This window comes from Onychostruthus taczanowskii, unplaced genomic scaffold (assembly GCF_017590055.1).
Source record: "Onychostruthus taczanowskii isolate IOZ18803 unplaced genomic scaffold, ASM1759005v1 scaffold2, whole genome shotgun sequence".
In the NCBI taxonomy this organism is placed as follows: Eukaryota; Metazoa; Chordata; class Aves; order Passeriformes; family Passeridae; genus Onychostruthus; species Onychostruthus taczanowskii.
The window spans coordinates 7,821,299-7,837,593 of record NW_024499239.1 but is presented as its reverse complement, the minus strand read 5'-3'; the positions used below and the strand labels follow the sequence as shown (position 1 = coordinate 7,837,593).

Below are 16,295 nucleotides of genomic sequence, written 5' to 3'. Positions count from 1 at the left end.
ATCAGTTACAGTAATAGCATTCATTACCAAGACTCTGATCTTACCCGCTGTTTAACTATTGATGTACCTACCATGTTTGAAGGCACACCAGTCAAATAATTCAGAAGGTATTATTTGACCCGTTGCAGGATAATTCTCTACTATCTCAACACTCTATTATTCAACTAAGATGTTTATACCTTCTAGTCTGAAACCTGGTCATCCTTCTCTACCTTCCCCTCCATTTCAGAACCCCATGCAACAAGCCAAACACTGAGAAACACTGTCATCTCAAGGATTTTAATAGCACTGGCCAATTGAGAATAATAAAAACAAGTAGAAACAAAGTAACAGTAAAGGCAAAAATATCAAGAGAACATTGGAAGTATTTATTCCCGCTAGTCAAATGAGGTAGGAAGCTGATTTATGGGGCTGAATTTATTTTTAATGATTTCTTCACAGCAGAGATTTATTTTTTGGAGGTTCATTAAAAAGACTGTTTTCAGATGGAGTATGTCATGAAGGAAAAAAATAACTATCAGGTAATATTAAAGCCAGTATTTGTTTTCTACTCAGACTGATGCAAAATTAAGATAATTCTCCTTAAATTCAATGTTCAAACAAGCAGAATGCTCCTCTGCTGAAGACAGGTTGTGTCACTTAGGGAATACTTGCCCCAGGAATCTGATTAAATAAAAAACATATGGCTGCACATGGAATGTAGGCAGGACAACCAAAGAATGAAAACTGAAGATCTGCCAGCGGATCAGTCTGTAACTGCTGTCCACTGGCACTGATCAGATGACTGATGCCTGCAGAACTATGTGGTCTCCCAAAAGATGCAGTTTAGACTGCACTAGTGCCAATGGATCCCAACCAGGACTGGGGCATTATTTCTGAAGTCAGTTCTACCTTAGGGCTGGATCTAAACCCTACCAATTTACTTAGAAATGATCTTTTGACTTCAATGCCAGTTAGAGCACACATTTAACCAGGCAAAGAATCACCCCAAAAGAAAAAAAATTGCTGAGACCAAAGTTCCAGTCCATAGATCACAGTTTATAAAGACTGATTACAGTCTATAACTGGACTAAGGTAAAAAGATAATCCATTTCTTTTGTTTTCATATAATTTGAAACATTTAAAGTGCTGTTAAGGAACATTTCTGGAAGCAGAAATCTGCAGTTTGAAGGTAACTGTTCACTTAAAAGATGATTCATTATTAAAAACAGGTTTGTACCATCTTCAGTAACCAAAAAAAATTGCTATAAAAATAGAGATTTGAAAATAGACTGAATTCACATGTACCAGATACCATTTCTAGTGTAAAACTGGTTTATGAAAAATATATTTCCTTAAAAAAAGCATAGGCTTACAGTATTATCACTAGGAAGATCAACAAAATTCCTTCAGTATCTATTACACATTATACTCTAGGCTTTTTAACAGGAGGATCCTGCAGGCTGAATTTAGGAATTTCACATGAAGAAGCAAAAGGAATTCTTTTGGCTGACACCTTCTTCCCAATTGTTTCAATCTGAAAAAGAAAACACATTTAACAAGTCAATGTGGCAAGCTAACAATCATGTCAACCTATGAGGAATCTACAAAGAACACATTTTATGAACACTAGAATAAAACAAGCCACAAAGCACAGTGTGCCCAAGGACAGTTTCTGTGACTGGAGTTGCAAAGAGTTTGTTAAAAAACCAAAACAAGTAACCAGCCTTTTACAGGTGCCTGCTTTGCCTACTTAAAGCTCCATCTTCACAATCTGAACATTCATCTACCTCACCTTCCACAGGACTACAAATACAAACACCATAAAATGTTTCTGGGTATTCATAAGATGGAGCTTCAGATTCCTTTTCCTAAAGATTTATATTAAATTAGCACAGAAAAAGCTTTTTCCCTTCATAATGCAGTAGGCTGCTTTTGAAGCAACACAACTCTGAAAGGCTAAAGGCAGCCAACACAAGTGAAAGCCTGTTACACAGCCAACACACTCCAGCCAGGTATGGCAAAAGTCAAGGAGCAAGGCAAATTCTGCTAATCTCTAGGTCAGACTAATGTGAATCACTAAGGACAGAGCTTATAGAAGACAAAGCACCAACTAGGTAAGATAGTTCAGACACTCAGTAAATAAGCAGAACTGTAGCTTTCCTCTTAAGTAAAGCAGGTCAAATGCACAGCTCCAAAAGACAAAATGCTTCAACTATTCTATTTTAACAAAATTTTGATGAATATATTCTAGGCAGACATCTGAGTTAACGCTGAAGAGCATTGTTTAAACAGTCAAGAGAGCTGTATGTACTATATTTGCCTTTAACAGCTTCAACTGCCTGGTTGAAGAGATTTATACAAGCTGATTCACAAACAGTGAACATACCTGTAGCTTAAATGGGGAAAAAACCTCTCCAGAAAGAAATCCTATAGCCATTATAAGAATAAGCACAGTACTCAGGAGTACAGGGAATGAAAAGTGACTGAAACATGCATCTGATCTGGCCTGCAGATTTTGTACTTATTGTGTCTGGCTGAGATGCTTCCATCAGATTATTCTGGGATTTGGTGATTTCAGTATTAGTCAAATTCCATCTATGCTGAAAGTGCTTCAAGCCCTTCAATCAAGGCTTACTCTGCTTTCCCTGCTTGAGACCTAAGCAGGCTTTTTTCTCAAATCAAAAATTGCTCTGCCTAGCATCACAGAGCTTCCCATTCATATTTCCTGAATTAAGCTTTAACTGTGGAAACAGGTTATAACTGAAATGGTAGGTGTGTTTAAAGTTATTTAAATGCTAGTTTGAGAAAAAAATTTAAAACTACTCAAATTCATGGGTTTGGATTGTATACAATGGAACTGCTATTAGCATCAGGCTGTCTACTGCAACAGCTTTTAACAAGGGAAGTTAAAAGATGAGGGCCCTAAAAACTTCTATTTTGGGATTATCTGTTTAAGACCAAATCCTTTTTATTATTTTATGTAAAAAATATACGTCAATTGCTAAAAGCCTTTGCAATGATATTCTGGATGAAAAGTCTGGATAAATAAACCTGGATGACTAATTGCCTTCTGGATGGCAAACTCACAAATTAAAAATTCAACTAGAATTTCACAGAAGAAACACAAAAGTACAGTCTCTGATCTATAAAGTTTTTAAGCCACAGAAGACTTCAGAAGAAAAATTCCTAGGAGAAATATCACACAGATTAGAATTTGATCTAGAATTTGCTATTAGCTTAGCAAAACACTTAGCTCAAAAGTTAAGCTTCTGGGTCCTCCCTCTGGTATAAACAAACATTGTTTGGATCTTCTGGCTGATCTTAATCAAACACAAAGGACTAAAAGGACTAATCAGTCATCTCCTCTAGCCTCCCATGTAATTCTTGAGCCTTTGACTATCTTCAGATACATCTTTGCACGCACTGCTTTCACCAGCTTTGTTTCACAGACCTCAGGGAGAAGAATCCAAAACTTCCCTTAATAGCTTGTCCAAGTGAAGATCTCACTGGCTGACAAACATTTATTACCTGCATTACAGCTTGTTCAGTGTTTAAGTCTCATGTCTCCAGTAAGCCTGCTTATGTTTTCTGTGAGGAGCAAAAATGGTACTTATAGCTTACGTTTACTTCTGCAGGAAGTTTTGCTATCCTGTTACTGTCAATTTCAAAAGCCCTTTTTTTTGTGATATTAAAATAAGATTCCAAGTAGGGGCTATGGCATAGATTGTAACATACAAATTCAGCCCTTCTGCAAAGACTGCAGATCTGGGAGAAACAGTGCAGGGGCTGGTTTTGGAGTCAAGTATCATGCCAGAATAAATTTAGGCACAAGGTTTAGCAGTTTTTCACATTTATCTCCTAACTGTCCGTTCCTTCCCTGCTGCAAAGAAGGGCAGAGCAGTATTCAGATGTCAGATTTATGGCATTCCATGACCTCAGAAGTCTCTTCCCACCTGAATGACTCTAAGGCAGTCTTACGCTGTGGAATATTGATGGCATAGCCTCAACTTTAAAAGCACATCAGTCTGTGAAAGTAGTAACACAGCGAAGGTAGACAGTACTAATGAAAACTTAAGAACAAACAGGTTTACATTTAAATCCTCACCTCTAGGGTGTTTTTTTTTCCCCTTGCTACTCAGTCAGTGAAGAAGGAGAGCAATAGGGAAGAGAGCAGAAGGAAAGAAACATAAGAGACATCACCCAGATCATTACCTGGAAGCCAATGACTTGTAGTTCATTATGGAGATCATCTAGAACTCTCCTACCATCAAAAATAAATGCAGGCTTGAGCATTTTCTTATGAATACGTTCATAATCCAACTCCTGTAAAGAGTAATTAAAGCAGTCAGAATAAATAAGTAGCATAACATTCTCTCTTTTTTTCTTTAGTTTAAATTAAGGATAGCATTTACCTTAAACATGTCCCATTCAGTGCAAATTACAAGGGCATGAGCTCCATCACAGGCTTCATAGGGATCTTTACTGATAGTGACCAAGCGAGACACTGTAACAGAAGGAAAACACTTTTACTCTGCATGTCTTTAGCATCAGGCAGGCAGGTTGCTGGCAAACGAGTCTCCTTCCTTGCTCTACACAAACAAAGTGGTTTCAAGTCACTCACTGAGAGATATTTTTTACTAAGGTACTTAATATTTTGTTTTTACTTATATCAATGAAAGCAGGTCGTACCTGGCATCTGAGCAGTCAGAGCACTTAAATGTTTGAAGTCAAGCATTCAAATTTGATGTAAACAGTCAAGCAAATCTCTAGAATTTGAAAGTATTATGGAGTGCTCAAATGCCAACTCCCACAAAGGTCATTGTCTGTACAACAGCACCACATTTCACACTCAGCTCGCACTAGAAAAGAGACACACGTGGCTCCCCAGGGGCTGCCTGAGCAGCTGCCTAGAGGAAAGCCTCCCCCTTCCCTCTAAATTCAAGGGCATGTCTAATAATGTACACTCCACATTTTTCAGCATAGCTCAATTTGCTCCATTCTTTTCACCTCTAGAAGCCTCAACTATTCTCCCCATCCATCAGCTCCATTTCCCCTCTCCCCAGTAAGAAAACAGAAATCCCAAATATCCCTTATCTCTGTAATCATAGGTGATTATTTTAAAGGTTTCTTGAATGTAAGGGAACAAAGTAATTTGGAAGTGATATGAGGGAAGGAAGAATGCTCAACAGTACATTCCAGAATCACTTCTTTATTTCTATTTTAGATACGTAAGAAAGAACTAAGATAGGACTTAAGGCACGAAGGAACTGTCAGAACTAGTCTGTCCTGGACATTCTTCTTTCTCTTCCTTTTAATTATTCAGAGATAAAATTCTAGGCATCTATTCAAATGAGCGTTTATTGGAAGAAAAATATGCAATAGTTGAGAATTAGCATTTATCTACAAAAGCGACAGGGAAAGGAAGAAGAATGAGAGTAATCCTCTGAGCTATAACAATCTTTTAGTAAGTGCAACCAACAGCACAATGATGTCATGCTGAAAATAAATTTATAATATTTAAACAGACCCGTGTATATTGAGAAGAGGGTGGGAAGAGGGAAATAAACTTTATATGAGAATTCTTACCTTGGTTATCTTCTGAGACACCCAGATGTGAGAGATCAAAGATGATTTGTTCCTTAGGTACTTTAGGGTCATAGATATGCAGCTTTGCTCCTTCATCCATTAAGTACTTGCTAATGTAGATACTGGATGACTCTCTAGGGAAGAGAATCAATCAGTTAAAGCTGGCATGTCCCAAGTAATGAAAGTTCTCAACTATCACATGATATGCGATGCCAGAATTTTTATATAATTTTTATATTAAATATCTTAGTGGCAACCATGCCAGCTTGATGGACACCAAGGAGAATAATATGAAAAAGTTTGTATCTCTTTTGCTGAATTGTCCAAGAAAGATAATGAGCCTGATGACTCCTAGTGACCAAAATTATAAAGGCCTAGAGTTCATAAGCTTTCCCCACAAACTGCAGTTGAAGAGTTGTATCAAGTTTGACCTTTACAGGAGAACAGAATTAACCCCCTCAGGAAATCAAGCTGAAACTTGATTTTCACAAAGCAACTTAGAACCAGCTGCAAAAGTGTTTGCAATCTTTTCTGTGGAGAATGGAAGGATTCTGTCAAAATCTATCTTTGCTTGTGCAAGTTAATAAAGACTAGAATTATTCGCAGCTTCTGCATGATTCTGGTCTATTGTAGAGATCAAGAATCAGTTCTCACCCATTCAAGGAAGACTAATCCTTGTTACAAACCAATACAGTCACAAGAAAAAGAGGTTCCATATCCAGCCATTAATTCAGTGCAGTGGTGGGCATTAGCTGGGCAGCTGGTGACAGCTGTAGGGAGTCCATGCTGGTGAACTGGGCTTATTTGCTTACCTTGTGTCCCCAGTATCCTTTTTGAAGGCAAACCCTAAAATAGCAATCTTCTTGTCAGTGACAGTATTAAACAAGCTGTCAATAATGCGGGAAGCAAATCTTCTTCTCTGATAATCATTCATGTCTATTACCTGAAATGATACAAGCCATAATGGTACAGACGGGAGCCATTTTCAACTATAAACAGATTCTATTAATAATCAAGCTGAACCACCCACACAAATTTAATAGAGGCTTAAAAGAGAAGGCTTTGCATTTTTACTTAGTATCATAAGCAATCCAAAGATAAATTTAGTTAATTTATTGAGATAAATCCTGTTTAATAAGTGAATACTGATGCACACATATACATCTTAACATGCATTATCTAGTTTAAAGGCTAGGATTTTTTCAGATTGCTTTTTCCAAAAAATTAAAACTTGCTGCTTTCCATGTCTCTGCCTAGAACACAATTTCAGTATTAGGGTACTTGCTACCCTAACTTTTTTACATGCCATTGCCACACCTACACCTTTTACCATGTGTAAAAGTTGTTACACATGCCATATGTAACAACTGTGAGAATATCTTTGGCCTTTTTAATCCACACTAACGGAGGCCAACACGCAAAACCTGTGTAATTCAACCACACTTAAATGCCTCACTTTTGTTATTCTGTTATTACAGAATTGCAAGTGTTCCAGTTGTTCCTGGGATGGAGAAGAGTGAAGGGAAAAAAGGCTAACCAAAATGAAGACCAAAAAAACAAAGCTGCTAATAAGGTAAGAAAATCATGTACTTGGTGTTCTGGGGGCATCTGCCAGGCAGCCTTATACTTGACCATCACAGGCAAATCAGGACAATAAACCAGAGGGGTTGTTTGACCACACCATGCATCTCAAAGCTTCTCAGTCAGGACTAGGGAGAAAGGTGAGGTGCTTTCACTGGTTAATAGGGAAATGCTAGTACAGACTAGGTGTCATTGCTGCATTGGAGCCAGGCCTGAGGGCATCCATGCATTCCCAACCATTCCTAACATTAAATGAGGGAACAACAGGAACCATGTTCATTTTTAAAAATAGCAAGATCTACTGAGTTCTTTCAGAACTGTAAAAGCAGACCCTGAGGAAAAGATTACGAGTTCTGAATTCAAAGTGGACTGATACCCAGCTGCAAAAGAAAGACAGGAGACACATGCTTGTACTTCACATCTTCTACTGATGCTAGACAGCTTCACAATCCATCTGATCCAAGTAACTTAATTCACCCCAAAAAAGCTGAAGCACCCGCAAGTATCAAATGTCAGTATTAAGCCAAGGGCCCCGAAATGTAAAGGTGATCAGCACTAAGGTGTCTACTCCTTGGAGCTGAAACAAAGTTTGTGTGGACAATGCTTAAAAGCTCAATGCCTGAAAAGCTGAGTGCTGAAGAAACACCATCCTCTGAAAGAATTGGTGAAGAACTTGTACCTGTTGCCAGTAGCGAGCTACCTCAGGTAAGTTCAGTGCCTCACAGAGGTACACTAAATTCAAGACATCCTTCTGAAAACAGCTACCTCCAAACCCTGAAAGAGAAAACAGTTATTTTACAGGTGACTAAGGTACTGATCCTAGCCAATCTGAGGAACCAAGCAGTTTTTGGCAATCACTGATATAGTCAGCATTGTAATTTTTCCCAGTATTTCACTGCTAGTAAATGAAAAACCTTAATCTCTTAAAATCCGACTCCTGGACCTCGTTAGTCAGCTATAGAAGGATTAATTATGCTTCAGGTTCCACTGAAATCAATGGAAGTTTTAACACAGAAACCGGAACCTGTATGAGAAAAAGCAACTACGGGCTACTATTAAAGTAGGTAGACAAGCTCCTGGGCCTGTTCTTCCCCCACCTCAAGATTTAGACTAATATTTCTCGAAAAAAAGCATGTTAGAATTAGGTTACTTCCTCTTGCACCCCTAAATGGATATCTAATCACTGCCAAGAACAAAAGATCACCACAGCTGACCAAGGGAGAACTGAAACAGAGGGATCCTTGAACCTAGAACTTTGCTCAGCAAGCAGAGTCCCAGAGACAACACAGAATTATAGAATTGTAGAAGGAATTGTAACAACCTAGTAGCAACTTTTGGTAAGGCATTAGCTATCTATTCTTCACTCTTGTAAAGACTCTAGGATAGGTTATATATAATAAGGCTATTTTAAAGTCACACCTTTCTAGCATGAAACCACAGAGGCTTTAGTCTTGCTCTGAATTTTGATGCACCAATCACCACTTTATTGCACTTTATTATCTCATAAATCTAATCCAGAAATTATTGGCATTTAGTGCCATGGCCTCGTTGACAAGGTGGTGATTGGTCAAATGTTGGACTCAGTCTTGGAGGTCTTTTCCAACCTTATGATCCTATGAATTCACCCTACAAATTAGAAGCTGTCATCACACATTCTGAACTGGAGGTATTCTCTCCCTCAGGCCACTGGCAGCAACTCTCAAACAAAACTGCAGCAGTTGCAATTGGGAAGACATCTTGGAGAGCACTGCTGGCAGTGATGCTTCAGAAAAATTAAGCCACAGCTCCTCTTTCCAGCATAACAGGCAGGGTAAACCATGCACTGAACTCTCCAGTTTCAGGTTGCTGGGTCTGGAGCAACCTCAGTTCTCCATATTTTAACAGAAAAATTGATTTATACTAGCATTCTACAGTAATATTTTCATACATCAAGTACTTCTAATGCTGTAGAAAATTTTTTTAGAAAAGCAGAGTACTTATTTCAAAACACTATTATTATATTGTATTATATATATATACATATATAATATTACATTATATTGCACTATTAAACAAAAGCCCAGTGGGGAAAAATAAAGGAAGAATTTTTCACTTACCAACACTGGCTTTGAGAAATTTATTTCCAATTCTTTGGTCTGTTCCAATAGCTCTTGCTACTTCTTCAACATCTGCTCCTGTAGCTTCACACAGAGCACTGATTGAGTTAATGCTGCTGATTCTTTGGGCAAGGAAAGCGTTAGCTGCCTGCAAATAAAAAGTATAGTAAAGAACTTCATTTTTTCAGAAACCAAGACGTCCACAGACCAAAGGGAGTTGCTAATGAAAGGATTACTCTAATAAGAATACAACTCCATTGACATACAAAAGGGTAACCTAACAAGTTTAATACATAGATGCCAGTTAATGGGATTTAAGCAAAACAAGATAATGCTTAACTTGCAGAGTTTGAACTATTTTTTGATGGTAATCAGTTTCTGCAGCACTGGAAGCTTGCTCTTATTAATAACTAACAGCAATAAAAGTGAGAAAAGACTTCAAAAAGTCAGAATCATCTATTAACTAGGTCAGCTGATCTGAAAAGATCAATATTCTTGGGCATATGCCTTGGTCCTCCCAACCTCACCTGTCTTTCTTAGCTACATCACTCAGTGTCAACAAAATTCTGTTCCTGAGCTTCGTCTCACACCCCCTGCTCACTGCAGACCACAGCGAGGAGCAACACTAACCAGTTTAGAAAGTTCTGATGACCAGGTATTGGTTGTGAGGATTTTTTCTTTGGGCACCCAGTGCTCATAAACAGCACAGAGAGCACGGACAGCTTTCTGTCCCTCTGGAGAGTCATCTCCACCGATGAGCACTCTGTCCGGGTTCTTCAGGTCCTTGATGGCCGTTCCTTCGGCGAGGAACTCCGGGTTAGACAGCACCTACACGCACAGGAGAAAAAGAACAAGTAAAAGCCAAAAGCAACAGCCAGGCTTTAAATACACGGCTCAAAGATTATGTTTACCTGCAAATCCAAGTTAGGCTTTGTATTAGCATCAAATATTCGACGAATGCTCTCTGCAGCACGTACTGGAACTGTGCTTTTCTCAGTGACAATTTTATAGCCATTTGAATTCTGCACAATTCTTCTAGCGCAAGCTTCAATGTATTTCAGATCAGCTGCTCGGCCTTTTCCCATTCCGTAGGTCTTTGTTGGTGTATTAACCTAATTACAAATATATGAAAAGGGAAGAAATGTTAGAGGTCAGTACCTCTTGTGTTAAGAGACAAGGTGAAATTGTTAAGACTGATGGACATTTTCTTTCTCAGAGGAAGGAAAACGCTTCTACCCCAGAATTATTCTGGTTACCACATCAGATGAAGAGGTATTAGCTGTCTCAATTACACATTTTGTTTCCTACAGAAAGCTCACTGGTCTCTATTTAAATAGGATTTAAACAAGAGCAATTCATAGCAGTTCTGCAGGCTTTGATGAAACAATCCTTATTCTGGAAACACCAGTAACTTCTATAAGATTATGGCCAGCCACTTTTTGTTACCATCCTACACTAGGAGTGCAAAGACTCATGTAACAATCTTGTGGCCAGTGAGGCAACTACAGCTTAAGGTCACTTTGCAATGAAACCTAACCATAGGACTGATGAAATTTAGTATACTGAATACAGTATACTGTATTATACTGATACACAGAAAAGGCAACATGAGGGAAAACACGTAGTTCAGATTTAGACAGAGGGCTCTTTTCATTACAAATGGAAAGAAGAAACAGCAACAACGTGTAAAACACAACAGCTTGTTTTGAACCAAGGACAGGTGGCAATATATGGGCTGTATTAGTGGCTGTCATCCAACCACACAGCATTCATTTGAGACTTATTGCATGAAGGAAAATACTGTGTATTGCATGAAGGAAAAAACTACAGTGCCCTAACAAAGAGGAGACCTCAAGAAAAAACAACTTTTAACAAAAAACTTAACTGTGGTCTACCAAGGCAAATAGCAATCAGTTCTTTTGGATTCTGCATTAGTACCAACCTCTAGATTACAAAAGGATAATCTTTGACTAAATCCTCTTTCTAGTGGTGTTTGAAACATGAAAGCCATCCCTGCTTCCATTAAGACACTATTTTGAAAAGATTCTAGAAACAGGTCATCTTTGTAACCAAATAGCCAGCACACAACTTCGCATATCTGTCTAGGAATTTTATCATTATTACCAAGGTCCCACAGGTTTCACCAGTACACTGCAATGACAGAGCTGCACTACATTCTGCTCTGACTCCATACACCTAACCAAATGAAACATCGACATTACCATCTTGACTTAGAACCTGTTCATTTCTTAAGGTGCTACTGGCTATAAGGAAAACAAATAAAAAGCTTACTTAACACTTTTCCCGCACTACACAGAAAGACAAGGAGAAATCTGTGACACAATGACATGACATTGGCAACTGAATCTACATGACAAAACAAAGGCAACTTCCTAAAATAAAAGCAACATAATGATTTGATAAGAAAGAAAAAAAAAAAAAAAGAAAAAGAAAACACATCCACCCTCTCCTGAACTTACAGAAATAAATACAAGATCAGCTTCTCTAATGGCATCATCAATGCTGGTGGAAAAGAAGAGGTTTTTTCCTCGACAGGATTCTACTACTTCTTGTAACCCTGGCTGAAAAAAAAAGCAGAAAAAACCAGTTAAGATTAATGCAGTTAGAAGAACAGCAAACTCTATGCCCAAACAGAATATAATTTCAGATACAGAAAGGTTTTCTTTTTTCCCCCCTGTCAGTGCAGCATGTTTTCAGCCTGACAGACATAAATCTTCTGAAGATTATTTACACAGTAAAAAAAGTTAAACTCTTTCTTATTCAAAAGACTTATAATGCTGCCCTGAAACTTTCAGCCACACTGAATTGCTTATTTGCACAGCCAAATTTCAGCTTTCAGTTACTCCCATGCTCAGTTCTACTACCACGAGAAGCAACTTAAGAAATACTTGCAGTGATGTTAAGTAGATTCAAGAGAAGCCTTACAATATTCCCTAGACTGCAAACAAAAGAGGTGGTCCCAATTGTCCTTTTCCCTCTGTCCATGATCCCTTCAATATCAGATCTAGAACTGCTTCAGCACAAAAAAACACCCCACAAAGTATTCCACCAAGCAAGCAGGGCCAGCGCCAGTGAAAGACAGGCAGCAGAGACACACAGGAAATCAAGATCACTCCTTTTAGCAACCACCCCTCTTTGGGCCAGATAAAACTTATCCTCTCTTGGGCACCACTCCTACAGTGTGGAAGAATCACAACAGCCATAATGTGATGAAATTCTTTCTAGAGACACATACAGTGCTGTAACACTTTCCCCTCTCTTAACACCTCCACTCAGACAAGAGAGGCAGGAGGTCACATATAAATGAGCAATCCTCTGCATGGATTTTTAAGAACGCTCTTAAAAAAACTTAACCAACATTTTGTTTGAATAGTTAGTCATGCACTTTCACATGGCAATCATATCTCCAACTTGAGACACCTATCATGACATTAGATACTTAAGTAAATGCCAGAAAGGCAAAGGTTCACTGGATGGAGAGAAGAAAGCAAGCCACAGAAGCTTTCTTATGCAAGACATTTTTACTGTCTCATTTTATATCAAATACCACCCACTTAGAAGAAAAACAAAGGTCAGAACAGGCAAAATAACATCCTACAATCCATTAAATATTCCAAGTGTGGTCCTTACAATGGGATGTAAATAGAAAGGCAGTCCACTAGACAATTTCTGACACTGAAAAGACACAATCCAACCCAAAAAACCACAAAAACCTTACTGTGCAATGACTCAGTTTTACAACTGCCTGAACTCACTCTTGGCAGTTTTTGAACATTCTTTGTAAGTAAAGGACACCATTCCAGGAAACAGATGTTACAAGTTTGAGAGTTAAAAAAAAAACAAAAAACAAAACATGCCAAGGCGAGCTCTACTTTGGCTGATTCAGTCAAAGTGTTAAGAGAAAACAAAGTACTTGCTTTCAAAAACTTAATTCATTTCTCACCTGCTAATCTGAACATTATACACAGTTACCTTTGAATTTATAGGACAAAGAAGGTCTATTCATCTTGACTTAGTCACAGTATAGTCCTGGTTTTAAGAGGGAAGAAGACCTCTTACAGCAAAAGAGCAACTATTAGTACCAGTCAGATGCCTTGTCTTTGGGAGATGAGTGAAGATAAGTTTTCACTCCTATTAAAGAACTCAAATCTATAAAAACTGTGTTTCATGAAAGAATGAAGGAAAGAAAAAGAGACCTACTCTTTTATGATGAAAAAGAGTGGGAAAAAACAAATGCTAAGAGAAGCAAAACAGAAAAATGTTTTATGTATTTTCAAATTAAAGTAATTCTGTAATGAAGGACTGACAGTGTGGTACATTTATTTGTCCTAGTCTTAGGCCAGATTGAAAATTCATGGTACAACTGAATCAGAAACATGGCTGTCCCTATCTTTCCACGTAGATAAAGCCAGGCAGCACAGATTGGATTTTGGCAGTATTTAGAATGCAAATAAAGCTTACAGCTCAGTATTAGCACATTTATACTGTGCTACAACCCAGCAGATAGTATCAGTAATTGAGCAAGAGGACTATGTTATGATCAAATCAAGTCCCAAAAAAAAGTCAGCATGATTTAGCACAATTCACTATCTAGAGAATTACTTTTTCTTTATTAGGCCCTTCATATAATTATTAACACACATCTGCATCAGCTGCATTATTTCAGAAACCTGGTTTAATGAGCAGTAGGGACAAGCAGGTGTTCCAGAATACTCTTTTGAAGGACACCACTGACATGCTAAGCTTGACAAGCTTCAGAAATGGGCTGCAGGAAATGCCATGTAGTGGGAGGCAAGCAAAGGCAATGCTGGCTGGAGTAAGAGACAACAGTGATGTTTACCTCGTAGATCGGGAGTGTGTCTGAATTCCAGGCGTTGATCCTGGCCTCATTGACATCCACAACAGTAACTTTGATACTGGGGCACATTTGTGCAATAACACTACAGGTTGGCCCACCAACATAACCAGCACCAATGCAACAAATCTTCTTAATCTCAAACATGATTGCTCTAGTAAGAGGAGAGGGAAACAGAAAATGAGGAGTTACGAATTAAAATACCGGCCAACAATTCAAGGAAAACAAAGAGTCTCAGTGATTTCAGATTTTATAATGCTGCGGCCCACAGAGGCGTTTTCTTACGGCTGATGTCTGGAAATGAAACACTGCTCCTCTCTCCAACCCGGGAAGGTTTTGGAGCCTGCCCCTCTCCGGAGCGCCAGCACACACAGACCACCAAAGAAGCGTTTCTGTGGTCGCTTTGAGTCGCGACACGCCGATCACGGCCCTGGGGCCGGGGAATTGCCGATGCCGCGGCAGCCCCGGGCACGAGCAGCGCTCGGCGGGCACCGGCCCGGCCCCAGCCTGCGGCCCCGGCCGCGCCCTGCCCCTGGAGCCCCCCGGCCGGGAAAGGGAGGCCGCAGCTGCGCGGACACTTACCGCGGACACTTACCGCGGACACTTACCGCGGGCGGGCAGGCGCGGTCTGGCCCCGGCGCCGGGGATCGAGCGGGAGCGCTGCGGCGGCGGTGCGCGGCGGGGATGCTCGGAGAGGATGCGCGCCGAGCTCAGCGCGACGCTCCGCTGCGAAGGGAGCGGCAGCGGCGGCGGCCGCTATTTAAAGGGCTGCGGCGGGCCCGAGGCGGCTGCTTCATGGCGAGGGCGCCGAGCGGGGCCGACCCGCCTCCTCCTTCCCCCGGGGGCGGAGAACGGCGCCGGCCCGCCCCGCGCTCCCCGCCCGCCGCGGTGCCGGCCAATGGCCGCGGGACCTCGGACAGGCCCGGCCCGGCCCGGCCCCGCCAGGGCGCGGGCGGCTGAGGGGCCGCGGGGCCCCCGGGCACGGCTGGGAGCTGCGGGCTGGGCCGCTGGACTGCTCCTGCCTTCTGCCTCGGGGTATTTCTGTAAGGGAACTTAATTGCGGTGGTTGAATAATTTTTTGTCCTTCAGCTATGGTTATTGCGAAGTAAAGAAGGTGGTGTTCATTCTCCTCTACTGTAGCACCCTCTCCACAAAGAGAAGGGAAACGTGGATAGGTTGCAGTAAAGTTCAGTGTTTAAAGTTTAAACTTGGACAGTCTAGTGGTGAACATTGCCCAGAAGAAGGAAATAAAACGAGCTTACCCTCTTGTGATGTGGACACTGCCCAGGGACCTCTTGCCTAGCAGCATTAAAGATCTCAGATACTGCTCTTGCCCTTTATGTAAACGTGGTATCACATTAGTATACTACATGTGACTTTGTGAGCAGAAAGATTGTGAGATTTTCTTCTCCAGTACATTTAAGTTCACTTACACTGCCTCTCCCAGTAGCTGCATGTGGGACTTTGCTCCATCTGCATTTTGACTTAGATTAGACTTTAAACAGATTACAATTTCTATGTTAAGTGTTGGCAGTCTAGGGGATAATACATGCGTATTCTTATAAAAGTGACTAAAGAATTGCCTTGTTCTGACGTGGCATTTTCATTCATAACTCTTAAAATATATTTTTAAAAGTTGAACCATTATTTCTGTTCTATATCTTATCCTTTTACTACTTTGGAGGATCTGGTCTTTCCCTAGAAGTATCTACCTATTTGAGTGAATACATACTGTAATCACAGGTCCTTTAGAAATGCCTGTAAAATATGTGTGTTTCTACTGAAAGAGCCTACTGAGGTTTGCAGTCAGTGCAGGATCCTGGCAGAGTCAGCGTGGTTAGTCACTGAACCGCCTGGCGAAGGCACAGGGTTTATTCTGAAGTAAAAACAAGTCATACCTTTTCCCATTGCTTACTGGCACAGATGTCTCAGTTTTAAACACATCTAGGTTTTTGGTTTGTTTTTTTTCCCCCAGGGAAACCTAAGCAAATAGAAGCTCAGTGGGTGACTCAGAAGTCAGTCTCACCTATACCATCCTCTTCGAACGCCCATCTATCTCCTTAGGTCTCAGAATAGCCATGAATGCATACATTTGAGCTGCAAGAATGATATCTAGTCCCTCTGTACCAGCCACTGCCAAAACCACTCCAGGTCGTTTGAGTGGTCTGCTGAGG

General features: G+C 40.2%; 1 protein-coding gene across 2 annotated transcripts; it reads right to left on the bottom strand.

The window, feature by feature from the left end:
• Positions 1–270: 270 nt before the first annotated feature.
• On the bottom strand, positions 271–14,935 carry UGDH (UDP-glucose 6-dehydrogenase). Of its 2 annotated transcripts, none has more exons than XM_041403075.1 (12): positions 14,730–14,935; positions 14,107–14,275; positions 11,726–11,827; positions 10,157–10,357; positions 9,876–10,073; positions 9,246–9,393; positions 7,829–7,923; positions 6,381–6,511; positions 5,569–5,702; positions 4,395–4,486; positions 4,195–4,305; positions 271–1,516 (listed from the first exon to the last, which is right to left on the bottom strand). In XM_041403075.1, the coding sequence occupies exons 2-12, from the start codon at positions 14,266–14,268 to the stop codon at positions 1,406–1,408; spliced, it is 1,485 nt and encodes a 494-aa protein (XP_041259009.1). In that variant the 5' UTR covers positions 14,269–14,275; positions 14,730–14,935; the 3' UTR covers positions 271–1,405. The 2 variants fall into 2 exon arrangements, with proteins under 2 accessions (XP_041259009.1, XP_041259010.1); XM_041403076.1 differs by having other exon boundaries at positions 14,704–14,812.
• Positions 14,936–16,295: the final 1,360 nt, after the last annotated feature.

Coding starts and splice junctions, on each gene's coding strand:
- UGDH (XM_041403075.1), bottom strand. CDS start 14,268: ATGTTTGAGATTAAGAAGATTTGTTGCATTGGTGCTGGTTATGTTGGT. Junction 7,924..9,245: donor ATTTCTCAAAGCCAGTGTTG/GTAAGTGAAAAA, acceptor TTTCTCTTTCAG/GGTTTGGAGGTAGCTGTTTT. Junction 5,703..6,380: donor AAGGATACTGGGGACACAAG/GTAAGCAAATAA, acceptor TCTCTTCCCTAG/AGAGTCATCCAGTATCTACA.